At 43.8% G+C, this 14,813-nt stretch overlaps 1 protein-coding gene across 1 annotated transcript in view; it reads right to left on the reverse strand.

Moving 5' to 3' along the window:
* Positions 1-628: 628 nt before the first annotated feature.
* LOC6493727 (glutamate receptor 1) overlaps positions 629-14,813 on the reverse strand; it is a 28,272-nt gene continuing 14,087 nt past the window's right edge. The window contains exons 6-17 of the mRNA XM_032454133.2: positions 13,430-13,683; positions 13,129-13,293; positions 11,190-11,531; positions 10,892-10,993; positions 10,175-10,415; positions 9,813-9,907; positions 9,583-9,750; positions 7,641-7,755; positions 5,633-6,093; positions 3,920-4,164; positions 3,138-3,603; positions 629-2,773 (exon numbers count right to left, since the gene is read on the reverse strand). Of these exons, the coding sequence (XP_032310024.1) occupies positions 2,669-2,773; positions 3,138-3,603; positions 3,920-4,164; positions 5,633-6,093; positions 7,641-7,755; positions 9,583-9,750; positions 9,813-9,907; positions 10,175-10,415; positions 10,892-10,993; positions 11,190-11,531; positions 13,129-13,293; positions 13,430-13,683 (2,759 nt within the window). The 3' untranslated portion in view covers positions 629-2,668. The remainder of the gene's footprint in view (positions 2,774-3,137; positions 3,604-3,919; positions 4,165-5,632; positions 6,094-7,640; positions 7,756-9,582; positions 9,751-9,812; positions 9,908-10,174; positions 10,416-10,891; positions 10,994-11,189; positions 11,532-13,128; positions 13,294-13,429; positions 13,684-14,813) is intronic.

The following is a 14,813-nucleotide window of genomic DNA, read 5'->3' on the forward strand; positions in this document are numbered from 1 at the left end:
CAAATAAATTGAAATTTATACACATGGCACGAACACGAAAGGATGATGAGTGGTTGACAAAGGAAAAAAACGTGGGACTCACAATAGGTTTCCAGGCACAACCAGAGAACCCAATCAATTAAAATAAAAGTGTCATTGAATAAAAATACACATTTTTTGTGTGTCTCATATTCAGATTTGATTTTCAACTTACGGCTACGCATTTTAATATTAATTGTTTTTTGATCTTTCGAATATTGTAGTCATGTTGCCATTGGCAAAATTCGCTTGATTTGCCTCGGCTTTTTGTTGCGGTGTCAATTGAGTTTTTTTAATTCGGTTTCGGCTCCGGATCCGTCTGTGGCTCTGGATTTTATTATCTGATTTGATTCCAACTCCTTTTTAGCAACACATTCACATATATATGTCCTGTTATATATATAAATACATTATTTGTTTAGACAGTTTACCATTTATATTCATAGGTATTTACTCTGCACTTGCACATACATCTATCTCGGTAGTTTTATTTGAGTGTTCTTGTTTGCTATTGATATTAAATTTATTTATGCACTTTAGCGGCTTTGTTTGATTCGAGTTTTGATTTCGTCATACGTAGATTAAACAACTAAAATTGAGTTTAAATGCAATTCACCTGCAACAGTTGTTGGTTTTAGTTTCAAATGCATGGCCGATAAAACATTTAAGCACCCAAAACAAGCCGAAACATCCAATTCGAATGGTTTTCAAAATTATTTTTTCTAATCAACTTTATGCACACACAGATCTGAGCTAACAACAATAAATTTATAAATATTTTACAATAGTTTTCTTTTTTCTTGTATTATTATTTTGAAAATTTAAGTGTTTTCTTGTTATATTTTGATAATCTTAGTACCATTTTTAATGTCTTTTGATATGACTTGATCATTTTTATGGTATTTATCCCGTTTTCATTTATTGTTTTATTTTCCTGAACTACTCTCCCCATTCCAGTGTTATTTTCAAGTTTTATGTACAATAATGAATGCAAAGTATACTAGGTATGTTAAAATTTAACTACAATTAGAGTATATCTTTTGTTTTTTTTTACAATCATTAATTACACCTACCTGTTCAATTTCAATGCGGAAGTATGCGACTTTTGTTGTTTGATTTTTGCTTAAAGTTCAAACATTAATGCTAGCCTAGCCTAATAGTTAGTAGCTACTCCTCGGGGGCCAATTAAAACTAGCTTCTAACTACGAAAAGGGTTTAAGTAAACTGTAGGGATTTTGTAAATCATACTTGACAAAAAAAAAATGCTCAATCTGTGAAAATTCTTTCCATATTTCCGCTAAACTCAAATCAAAACAATTTCAATTAAAATAAATTTAATTAAAATTCAGCTTGTTGGCCACTCAATTCATGGTTTTTTTTAATTGTTTGTGCTGCATTGACGAGTTATACTATTTTCTTTATATAGCGCTAATTAATTTATTACAATATTTATGTTGGGCCCCCTCTGACACCTCGGCTACGTATTCATTCGAGTTTTTTGCCTGGGTTTTCTGTAATTTAATTATAAACAAATATGCGACAACAAATCCCGCACTGATAATTGAAGAGCAAAAAAAGAGTATATATGTATGTAAATATATCCCACTATGAACACTTATCCCATGTTTTCTATTTGTTTTTCACAATTTTTCTTTTAGCTATTGAGTTGCGGCGCATTGTTGTTTATTAAAAATATTAATCAGTCATTTGAATGCAATGAATTGCAGTGTTAATATATGTTTATATACGTATGCATTTATGCAAGCCGACACTTGTTTGTGTTTATGGTTATTTCGTGTTTTCATTTTTTTCACTTTCTTCCTCTCTGCATCATTTATGTTTGTTGTCATTTCCCCGCACGGATGGCCTTCTGCCTCACCGGCGTTCTGCTCACATTGTTTGATCTGATCCTCAGGCTCAGCTCAGCTGACTGTTAACAGTAATGCAATAATTTATCCCACCCATTTGCATTGCATTGCTGACAGGCTAAAAAATTTGCCAACTGATTGCGCAGCGCAATTATTTGAATGTGGCCGCATAAATAAAGCTGCATACTTTGTTGCACGGCTCTGTGGCAAGATTTATTGTTGAGTTTTCACCCACTTATTGCCTTTTAATATCCATAAGTGTACCATTCAATTGTGGGTGAGTAATTTTAAACAGGCAATTTCATTTTCACTGGAACTGAATTCAAAAATGTCCTATTAAAAACAAGAAAATGGTCTTAAATCCTTGAGATTTGCCTCAAAGTATGCAACAATTTTGCAGCGCAAAAAAATTTATGATTGCGGTTGATTGGATGTCATGTTTGTTTTTTGGCTGTTGTTGGCTTGGCACTTACAACTATGTCCTTATTGCTATGTCCTTATGCAGCACTTCCGGCTGCTTACTTGCCATATGGGTGCTGGTTGATGTCCGGGGAATGGCGCATCAGCGTGGCACTCCCGCTTCCGGGCGAGAGTGTGAGGCTGCCCTCGTGGCTGCCGTTCATGCTGCCCGAGCAGGTGGCCGGAACGGATACGGTAACGGTTCCGCTACCGCCTCCACCGCCCATCATCTTCTCCGTCTCCTGGCGACTGTTGGCCATTATCCGGCGGATTGTGGGGGCGCAGGGTGTGCGTCATAGGCGCGACTCCTGCGCGAGTTCATGTCAGACCTGGCCGTGGGCGTTCATGTGGAGGGCATCCCCGGCGTCGGGGGGCGTGGCCGAGAGCTGGGCGGGCGGATAATACTGTAACGAGGCGCAATTCAGATACTGTGCGTGGATTAGTATCAATGTGTGGCACTGGGTTAAAAATAGTACGTGCTTTCATCGCATGCGATTTGCGAATAATTTCCACGCAATTGAGAAAAATGGACAAAAAAAATGATCGTCTTTCTCGTAAAAAAAGTCTGTTTTTTTAACTTGATACAATTAAAGGAACATTAATCAATTCAATCAATACGTTTGTAGGATTTACCATCAAATTAATTGAATATAACTTTTTTCCGCAGCATTTAAGTTGTTTAATAAATTAAAACGACAACCATTGAGTTGAATATTAAACAAGGTAATGATTTTCATTATAAAGTTAAAAAAATATGGCTTCTAAAGGTGGAATTCTCTCAGTGAAACTCACCCCAACACGTCCGTTGTCGTAGTCGCGGCTCGCTTGGATGGTCAATTTTGCCTTGGCGTGCATGGTGTCCGTCAGAGTGCTCCTTTGATGTGTGGACGGCATCACGCCGGGCACGGCGCTGGAGGGGCCCAGCATCATGGAGCCATTTGCCTTGCCCAGGCTACCGTGTCCCCCCGATCCGCCCAGTCCCATGCCCATGCCCATTCCCATGGCGGAACCGTTCGCCGCCGAACGAGAGTCCTTACTGCGGAAACAGAATTCCAGGATGGCCACGAAAACGCTGACCAGCAGGCCGCCAATCAGGATGTAGAAAATGCCGGCCACGTTGCTCAGCGAGAGTTCGTTGTGGGAGGCCTGGCCGTCCTTGTGGGTGCTGCACTCTGTTTTGTCGTACCACCATTTGTTGCGCAACTTGATCAGCTCGCCGTTCTCCTTCAGCTTCAGCACCGCCAGATTGATGGGGTCCCTGTTGACCGAAATGGTAAGCAAAATGGGTAAGAATGGGGCCAAGAACTCGTTCCTTTGTTAGGCATGTGGGTAAGTTTTCGTTTTTTAACTCCTCAGCTTTTTTTTCTCTCACAGCATAAAGGCAGTAATTTTCGACTTCCTAAAAGGGACTGCCTTTACACTGAACCGAAATGGGGTTTCTTACTTTATATGTTCTTGGGTCTTAGTATAGTTTTAAGCTCTTTAAGTTTTTAGAATTGAAACTCTTGCTTTGGCAATTTATTTATTATAAATTGGCATTTTATGATCATATTTTACGGTCACTGTGTACTCACTTGAGGGCCGAGCCGAGCGGCGTGGCAATTCCAAATCCCTTTGTATCCATATTCCGGCCCACTTTCATCGTGTCGCAGGGCTCGCGGGCGTTCACATATTCGTTCTTGGGGGACTCCACCAGGAGGGCGTACTTCCCCTTGGAGGTGCGCACGCGCTTGATCCCCTCCTCGTAGGTTTTCACGAAGACGTGCTTGCGCGAGTTCATGTACTCCCACATCTTGATGTGGAGTCCGTTTTGGGAGCGCTGCGGGCGAAAAGGCACAAAAAGCGAACCAACCAAAAATATAAAGTAAGGATTTTTTGTGGAATGGGTCAGTATGAGTGCGAATATCTGTGTGTTGTGAGTGTGTTCCAGAATATAACGTATACGCCATGGCATCCCAAGACAATCGACGGCAGGCGAATAGGGACTTCAATTCATCCGGACATCCATCAGCATAATGCTCGAATCGAGGCACTGCTCGCCTGCCATCGGCTGTGAATGTATGTATATAATATATATACTGGAATATCTGCTCACATGGTGAGGCAGCAGAGCGTAAGTGTGCTTAAAAGCATCTCAAATAAATGTAGCCATAAAAAATAGAATTGCGTCTCATTTCTTTTGCATTTTTGGCCCGATTGACGGACAAAGCGGAGTGAGGGGGCGGAAGCCAAATTGCTTTTTATTCCTCGTCTAACGCAAATTAATCCCTGGCCCGGGAACTGCTGGCTTCTCTCAATTTTGACGTCTCAAAAGGCTCAGCTAGCAAATTCTAATGGTTTTCCAGCTCTTGACTGTTGGCTTTTATTGTCTTTGATTTGCCCATTGTGTGGTTGTCAAATGAGTGTGACATGAGTACCCGAAATTAATTTGGCTGCCAGGCAATCGAGAGGCTCCCCAGGCCACCCATGGCTCCCTTAAGGGGCTGTCTAATGGAAAGGTACATGATGTGCACAGAAAACAATCTAGTAGAGAACCCTGAAGCAAATTCGAAATCAATCTACGAATAGTTTAAGGTATTCAAGAATACCTTCAAGAATACGTTCAAGAATCGGATGATTTTTGCCGAAGATATAGCCTACACTGGGGGCGATATAGTGGCTTCATCCACTTTGATGTCTTTTGAAAGGGCATCCCCCAGCAAATTTGACAATAAATCCAAAAAAAAAATGACGTTTTCAGATTTTGATGCAGATTAATGGAGACTCGATCTACGAATTGTTTGAGGTATTCCGTTTAAGATTGGGATGAATTTTCTCAAAGAGATAGCCTTTTCTGGGGCCGATCTAGTGGCTGCATCCACTTTGATGACTTTTGAAGGGCATCCCCCAGCAAATTTAAAAAAATATCAAAAAAATTACGCTCTCAAATTTTTATGCAGAATTATGGAGAATCGATCTTCGAATTTTTTAAGGTATTCGTTCAAAAATCAGATGATTTTTACCAAAGATATAGCCTTCGGTGTCGCCGATCCACTCCATCTACTTTTATGATTTTTGAAGGGCAAATTTGACAATAAATCTAAAAAAATGTACATTCTCAGGTTTTAATGCAGATTTATGGAGAATCGATATACAAATCGTTTAATCATTCCGTTCAAGAATCGGATTATTTTTGGGTTGGGTTATTTTTGACAAAGATTATAGGAACTTCAAAATTTTCGTATCGTTTCATTCCTTTTGAAAAAGTTTACTATTTCAAAGGATTTGCCCAGTGTAGACCTACTTACCCGGAAAAAGTCCCAGGTAGAGCCGTGCAACAGGGTGCCGTATTGAACCTCCGTCTGCATAGCCAGGTCCTCCGGCGAATTAATGGGCGTGACCATCCTTTCCACAGTGAGGAAGGCAGCCAGGTTGGCTGTGTACGAGGAGATAAGGATGAGGGTGAAGAAGAACCAGGAGGCAGCGGCAATCCGCCCGGATACGGATCTCGGCGACAGATCGCATCCCTGCTGCATAAACGCGGCCAGTGAAAACCAGAAGGAGTTCCACACACTGAACTCATTGACTGCCGTCGAGGATGAGCCACCGGATCCGGGACTTCCGGCCGAAAGGGCGGCCTGCAAGGCAGCAGCGCCAGCTGCCGATTGGGCGCCTGGAGTCGGGGGTCCGGGTGGAGCCGGTATGGGTGCACCACCAATGATGCCGGGCGGCTGCTGATTGGCAAGCTGTTCGTGATGTGCATGCGGATCTGAAAGACCAAAAAAGGCATGTCCTGTGAGTTGGCCACAAAATGAAACCGCAGACGACAAACTCAGATGTCGTGGCCGGAAGAAAATCAAAAGCACTTTAAAATATAAAAATGATTTTAGATAATAATTAATATTAATATTTTAAGCTAATAATCTAGCATATTTTTTTATAAAATATATTTTTTGATTTTCAATCAACCTTAAAGGAAACATAAGTTGGCTATCAAGAGATTTATACACCAACATCTCTTCTCTATTACTTTTAAAGAAGAACCTTTCAAGTCCGTTATCCTGGATCTCCCCTCCCATTTCGGTCAGTGTCAAAGGGCAAGGATAAAGGAGTGAGCTCTCAGTACGTGCCCATGTCGACTGTCCAAGTTTCAATCATTTCGTTTGGCTCGGCTTTTTGCGCCTGCTCTAATTGATATGCAATCAAACCCATAGCAAGTGAGTTCCTATTCCCCCATTTGCTTCAATTGCAAAGCCATTGAATGCCAGGAGGAGATGTGATGACATTGCTGCTCCAGCTATTGCTTCTGATTCAGCTCATGCTTTTGCTTCAGCTGCTCCTGCTCCTGCTCCTGCTGCTGCTGCTGCTGCTGCTGATGTGGATGCTGATTTTGCTGGCTGCATGGCAGCATGTCCTTTCATTCCATTTTCCTGCACTCTCTTGTGCTGCCAGGTCTTATTTTGCACTTGGCTTTGTCCCGTCACCCAAGCTCCGTGTCCCTTGTCCCTTGTCCTCTGTCCGCCATCTTTGGCCCCTACCGCCATCGCATTGACTCTGTTTGTCTATCATTCGTTTTTACACTGTGTGCCAACGCTGCCTGCATACAAAATGTTGTTTACTTTCCGCTAAAATTACATTTAGGATGTTTTGCAGGATGTCAATAGATTGTTATGAACAGCCACTCCACTTCATGCGACTGCTGTCTCTGTCTGTCAATCGGGTCGCATTCTCCCTTCCTTCCTCTAACTGGCAGTTCATATACATATGGCGACTCCCAGCAAAAACAGCAGCGACGGAAAATTGAATCGAAATAATTGAATTTTCATGAAATCAAATGAAATTCGAATTCAAAATAAAGCCCAAAGTTGTAGCAGATGCGAGATTTTGGAGATTTCCATTTCGTTTAACGCAGAAATCACAGCAGGATATGGAGTTCGATTACACTTCTGGCCATAATTGGACAATAACTCAATGATTTATAATTTAGTTAACATTTTAAATAAAGGAATATTCTATTGGTTTTCGGATTATTTGTGGTTTTACTTTAGTAATTGTTTTTTAATCAACTCTTTATAAAATGTTTCCCAAGAAATTCTTTACAAAAATGATTCATTTATTCATTTTAATCGCAGGACCCTCTATAATTAGATGTTTTTCAAGTGGATGCTAATTTTTGAGCTTGTTTTCTTAAGCGTGTTCCCTCCTTTGTCTCTGCTTTAGCGCGAAACACAATTTAATTCAATATTTAAATACCCGAGGAGGACGGTAACAGGTAACAGGTGTGCTACGGAAGGTAAAAGCATGGGGTACACTCACCTGGCGACTGTGATTGCTGCGGCGGCTGCTGCACGAGGCGCCATTCATGTGGCGAGAAGCGCGACACAAAGAACAGCACGATGCTCACGCCAATGTAGCTGAAGATGACGCTCACCTGTTGTTGTTGGCCCCGAGCGGCAGGTGAGAAGGCGATGACGGTGACGGGACGGCGGTGGCCAAAAAGAGAAAGAAGAAAAGAGAGGGTGGTGGAGGGGATGAGTAAACATGAGACGCTCGTGACGATGAACATGAATGGCTGGCGGTTTGGCTGCTGGCTGCCACCTGAACACCTGTGCAAGCACCTGTGCTGCCACTGCCACTGCTGCTGCTCCTGCTTTTTTCATTAAATTTTCTTAACTAATTGAAGCGGAAGCGGCCGGGGGTTCGTAGAAAATAGCGAAACATTAACCTAATGGAGCCGGGACAAGGCTGGTGTGTGGGGCAGGTCGAGGGGCGAGACAATGGCAGCCAAGGACATCGACAGGAAGTCTGCCGTCGGCTGTCTGGCAACAGTTGCCACTGTTTTTATTGCTTCAAGGAACAGGCAAAAAAATATATGTAAAAATTGCTGTTTATTCCCAAATTCGTAACAGAATCCTTAGAAAGATCCTTTGAATCTTTTTCAAGTGTAGAACACACAAGAAGGAAGTCTTTTGTACTTCCCTTTGAATTTTAAAGTAATTTTCTTTTGTTCAGTGTATGGAGAGTGTGTGTGCGAGGAGGTGTGAGTGGCCGGAGCTGTCAGCACCTGAATGGCTGCCATGGAGAGCGCCTTTGTGTCAAAAGGAAAGGTGTGTCCTTGTCGCCGCTGCTTTCATATGCCTGAATGGCTTCACCACACACACACACACACACATCCTTACACCCACACACTGGCTCTTCTAAGAAGGATTTCCCGCTTTGTTGCTGTTGCTGTTGCTTTTGAGCTCAGTGTGTGAGCCTGTGTGTGCAGCTAAAATGCTTCATTTAATTTATGATAAATTTTTTGTAAAAGACTTTTTTATTAGCTTGTTAACTTTGCGCCTTGGCTTTTGCTTTTGCTTTTGCCTTTGCCCTCGCCCCTTACACTTTCGCTTGTACCCCTGGACCCTCGGAAGACTCCAACCCCTGGAAACTAATTTGCATTTGTAATTTTTTAGCTCATGTCAAATTACGCATTAGCTTTCACTTTGGCGCGCTGCTCGCCGACTTTTATTAGCATTTAATTTTGCTTTTGTCGCTGCTGTCCACAGGCACTCCACAGGCACTAAAATAAAGTAAAAGAAAAAGGCAAACACAGTGGCAAACAGAGGCACAAGCACAAAAAACTTTGTCGTTTACTCTATTAAACTTTGGGAGCTTACGTGGTGCCAAGTTGAAGCCGAAACCAGAAGAAATAAATATACAAGTCGAAACTTTGCCGCAAACTTTCCCGGAGCGGAGCAGCATTCGCCTCGAAGGCGAGTAGTTGGACCAACCGACCACCGACCAAAAAAATAAAATAAAATAAAACAGCTTCGCTGGAAATAATAAAAAATAGGGAAAAGCGAAAAATTGGCGAGCGTTAAAATTACCAAGCAGGCGGAGGCGACGGCTTTGGTGATGGCGAAATGAAGAAATTGTTTAAAAACTTTACTCATTTGTATGCAGCGCAATTTTTGCAACATTTTGACTCGTTACCAAACTGAAAATAAACACATTGCCTTCTGTGTGTTTGGTCGTCAAAGACTAGGACGGGAAATAATTAGAAATTTTGGGAAGCAATGCCAACTGGCAGTGTGCATATACGCGTCTAGGACTCAATAGTCGCACAAGAATCTTGATTAAAATGTTGCCAGCTTTGGGTCCTGGGGTCCTTGGGTTGCCAAGCTGCACCGGTTCGCTGAGCGCCAATAAGGTAAAGTGCAGGAGCCAAAAAGGACATGGGGTCCGGGATAGGGGGAAACTACCAACATATACGCACCCAAATTTCCTGCGATAAAGGATTCATGAAGCTGAACACGCCGGGCGTCTGCTTCACTGGCTTCTTAATCATGATGGAGATGCCCAGCGACATGAACGGCTTGCTAAAGTCGATGACACGTTCGCGTTCGGCGGTAATCGTCAGGGGGGAAATCGCAATATCCGCTTCCTGCAGGCGAAGGAGTTCAGAGTCAGTTTTGGGGAATCGAGGCCACATGCCAGAGGACTCACCTTGCGCACCAGCTCCCCCACCATGCCATCCCAGCCGCCGTGTTCCGTGGACTTCTCCGATCCGTAATTTCCATCCTTGACCGGGCGCAGTTCATCTGAAATTGAAATACACATAAAGAAAATATAGTTAAAGAAATTTATATTTTAAAGAGATGTACATTTTCTAATGTTTAATAAATATTTTATAGAAATATTTTAAACAGAACAATTTTTGTAAAAGGAACATATAATAATAAAAAATTATTTAGATCCAAAAAATAAATAAATATATTTTCCAAGTGCCTCAAACTATCAATTCTGAAGCAGGGACAACTACGCCCGATTAAGCAGCGCTTCCTGTTCCATTCCGAAATTACACTTACAGTTAATGCCAAGCTCCTTGGCCAGCAGATCTGCCAGATCCTTGCAATATCCCTCGAAGCGTTCGTTTCCATGCAGCTTCTCACCGAAAACCGCCTTCTTCAGCATGATGTAGGGCTCTTCCAAAACGGTGGTCACGATGTAGGTGCGGTTCTTCTCGAACTCCACATGCGGACGCAGACGGACGTATTTGGCATTCAGGGGCTGCAGTCCGGCATCGTCATTCCACTCGGCCACCTTGACCTGTGGGATACGTGGGTTTTTCAGGTTGTCAGAAAAGAAAATCCCCAAAAGATTATAAATTTCTCAGGTGGTCGGGCCATAAATAATGCAGCCATCGACACTTGATTCCCAACGGTGGACTCAGGCTAAATCGATATTTGCCTAACTTTGAATTGTGTTCTAGTTCACAGCTTGAGAAATAAGTCTATTAGATTTGGTTTAATACCTTGCTTTAAAAAATATAGTTATTAAAGAATTCTTAGCTCCTTTTTAGAACAACATTTCAAGATTAAACAGCTTCAAGTCCAAAGCCTAACAAAAAGTCTTTAAAGTTCTCAAACCAACTTGAGAAGTATAACGTTGAAAATTCCCCAAAAAGACTAGGAGCTGCATTGTGAAGCTTCCCGGTGGCTTTAACTTTTTCCCGGGTGGCTTCACCTGGTCCGGACCATTAGACAAACACCCACATATATACACTGGGCGATGTAGACACATACCATGGCGCTGTTTACTGTCATCTCGACAACGTGCAGCGTGTAATTGACGCGTCTGCCGTCATCGTTGAATTTGATGTCCCCGGTTAGGCCCTCGATTTCCACCTGCGGAGCAAAAGGGAGATATAGAGAGGCGGTTGGACGATAAAACAGGAACATTATGAGGATGGATGGGTGGGTGGGTGTTTAATTGCTTTGTCAGTTTGCCCCGACTGGCAGCTGTATCGATGTCGGTGCTGTGTCCGCGTCATCATAGGGAACATGACTACCGCCGTGGCTCTAGTTCTAGTCGAGACCTCACCTTTCTCAAATAGCGCGATATTTTATCGCCATGCTCCCAGGCATTCACCCAGCCCTTGGCCGTATTGCAGTCCAGGGCCCGGGAGGCGGCGCCACCAGATCCACTGGAATCGCCGCCGGCATAGCTGCCACTGCCACTGCCACCCGTGGAAGTACCGCCGTTTCCGCCGCTAGCATTGTAGTTGTACCCGTCCATGGACGTGGAGGCAGCTGCCTGGGCGACCATCAAATTTTGGCTGCGGCGTTGTACATTGTTCCGGAACTGGTCCGGCTTCTTGCGCAAGATTTTATTGAAGGCCTCCACCAGGACGAAGACCGCATCATACATGAGTGCCGCCTGTGCCTGAAAAATGGGATAACAAAAAGGAATTATTGGAAGTCTTCATTCACCGTCGGATTAACCCCCGGTCGCGATGACTAATCAGTAATGTGTGAATAACTATCACCCGCTTCCTCCAGCCCATAGCCTGGCGGGCAAAAAAAAGAAAATCAGAGCCATCCGGGATCTAATGAGTGCATTACACGCTGTTATTCACAATTTTCGCAGCCATAGCCCCCCGGGGGTTGGCTGTCTTTGGCCTTATTTATGGGGCCCTTTCAGGACAGGAGTGGCCGGGCGGACGAGGGGTTAAGCTAGCCGAAAACCCAGCGGGGATTCAGCCACAAAACGTGTCGCACATTAAACCGCACAAAGGAGTGGGGGGGAAAAAAACTTTGATTTAATATTTAAGAGTTTAGCTGAGCCAGTTACTAAACTGGCCTACTGGCAGTTGGGTAAACAGACTGCCACACAAAGACTTTAATGTGAATTTCCTCTTGCCAACCTGAGTCCTTTTCGCCTCAGCCCCCCGCCCTGGCACACACACTCACCACACCCACACTTACACGCGAGCCAAATAAACAAACAAACACTGCCAAAGAGAGCAATGGCAGCGCTCCAGAAGCCGGACCGGAACGGACCAAATACGGACGGAATGAGACCGGACCGGAGAGGACTGTCGTCCTGCTGTTGAATTCAACTAACATTTAAGCGCCACAAAGTGAAATCTTTGTCAACAAGGATAATGCCAAGGAAATACAAATATAAACAGCCAGCAAGCGCAAACTAAACCAACTTGCGTTTTCGCAAAGCTTCCTCGTTTACACGTCTAAAAAAATAATTAGGAAAATAAATAAATTATTTCAAGAAACTTTTAAGTTTTTTGAAAATAAATTTAAGCTTTTTAACATAGTTTTAGCGAATAAATCAAACATGCTGTTTAAATTTGGTTGGCTTGTCCAAATAATTTTCCTAATAATTTTTAATTACTTATCTCATCTATCTATCTTTTAACAAATCTACTCTCTATTTACTATCTTTTAACAAAACTAAGCTCGTAATATCGTTTAAAACTATTTATTTTATCCAAAGTGTAAATGTCTATGTCGCAGCTACAATGACAAGGACAACGAGGAACGGAGTAGCAGCGACAAGGACACATGTGCCTTTGACTGCAAGTTGTGCGATAGCCATCCGTCTCCTGGCCTCTGGCTAAAAGTGAAATCTGAAATCTGTCGCTGGGACGAATCCTTGGAGGAGTCCGTATACGAGTATTTGACTACACACAACACAAACACAAATACAAACACAAACACTGGCGCAAACAGAGCGCAAAGCACCGACAAAGCGCCGCAAACTATACTATACTATAGTCTTTTGCAGTGTCCTGTCTCCTTTTCAATGTCCCCTGCCCTGTATCCTATGTCCTCTATCCTTCGTCCAATGTCCTGCGTTCTATGTTCTGTTCCGTACTGTGCTCTGTGCCGTACGTCCCCCGGTAAACATTAAATCCTCGCAAATATTTAACTGCCAAACTAGTGGCACAACTAGTGTGTGTTGGCCTCGTTCTGGGATTCCATTCCGGCATTCGCATTCCGACGCATAGATAATGGTCTCTTACCGAAATCGATTCACGACCAGCTCCCACGCTCATCTGGGGATCCAGTCGCTTCCAGCTGTCGTAGAACTCGCGCACCAGCCGCCGGTTGGTGTCCACGATGCGAAAGCCCGTGATGTTAATGGCCCCGAATTCGATTATTTCGCTTTCCCAGCGATCGTCCATGACCTGTAATGGCGGGCAATACAAGAGGCTTTTAAAGTGATGTGATGGGGGTACAGATGGGGTCCCTGCTGGGGTGCTGCTAAGATTTGGAGTTCGGTGGCAGGTGAGGTTGTGCTGGTGGTGGAACAGTAACACTTACCAGACCGCTCAGCAAATAGTGATAGGTGCGCCGGCCCAGGCGCAAATCGCGAACATGCTGGATGAGTATTTGCTTGGCCATTTCCGTGGGGCAGTCCAGGACGATGTGCTTGTTATCGTAGCGGCCAATTTGCTCGAGAGTGTGCAGGAACTCGATGGCCATGCTGACGTTGGAGATGCGCTTGACCAGCTCCACTTGGAAGGACTCGTTGCCGGGCTTCAGGCCCTGGTAGATTTGCTGCAGGCGCAGCAGACCTGCGGAATAGTAAGTGTGATCCTGTTAATTAACTGCCCTTTGGGTAAATTTACACACCCCCCGCTCCCGTCAGACTCTCTCACACACGGACACAGACAATGGCCATATGGCCACACATACATATGCATTGGAAGGGGCACACAAATTACAACCATCAACAGTTTTGCGAGTCGTTAGCTACTGGAAGGGAATAATCCCCATTGCCCTTGGGTCTCTCCCCCTTCTACCGACAATTCTGGCTCCCAATCCCTTATCAACAAGACGAGCATTTGCAACTCTTCCCCCCCAAAACCCTATACTGAAGCCCACACATACACAGAGAGCACCCTGGAGGGTGAAATTGAGACAAGGGGTTACCTTACCGCCCGTTCACCCGACCAAAAATCGGAATCAGAGCGTTATTTACGCCGAAATCTGCTTATTCACAAAGCCCATTTGAAGTGAATTGAATTATTTTCGGAAATAAGCGCCTTACATTATGGAAATCGCTGCTAATCAGCTGATGCCATTATCTGGTTTGGTCTTGATTTTCCATAGAATTTTGATATCACCTTTGAATAGAGTTTAGACCATTTAAGGATTATTTTCCGGCAGTATCCTAAATCACCGAAAAGACTGCATTCCTTTAAATTTCTCTTCGAAAACGCTTTTGTTTTCTGTGTCGCCTGACACTTGGGCATTTGCTTTGTTTAAAAATAGGCCACACACGTCCATATACCGCCTACCGCCTACCGCCCACCCATCTACCCATCTACCCATACCGACCTCTAGAACAAACAAAAGCCAAAGGAGCAAAATCAGTTTCAATTTGAAATTTACCGAAAACGGATACAAGGATGCGTGCCTGCCACTGCATATCTGGCAGATACCAAGATACACAAACGGGGTGCGAGAAACCAGGCCAAATGCAGCAGTATGTTGGCAATGCCGGGGCCTGGGGCAAGGCCAAGTTTTGGACCACTTGGCAGGGCCATCGTCGTTATCCTTTATCCCCGGCCTACAGCTGTCCTGCTGTTGTGATATGCGGCCGAGATTCCGATCCCATTCCTCGGCTGTCGTAATTTGCATTTGTGCTTATTGAGTTATGGCTGCAACTAACTGCCGCCACCCCCATGCAGCTTTCATTTGC

The sequence above is a fragment of the Drosophila ananassae genome, chromosome 2R, assembly GCF_017639315.1.
Source record: "Drosophila ananassae strain 14024-0371.13 chromosome 2R, ASM1763931v2, whole genome shotgun sequence".
In the NCBI taxonomy this organism is placed as follows: Eukaryota; Metazoa; Arthropoda; class Insecta; order Diptera; family Drosophilidae; genus Drosophila; species Drosophila ananassae.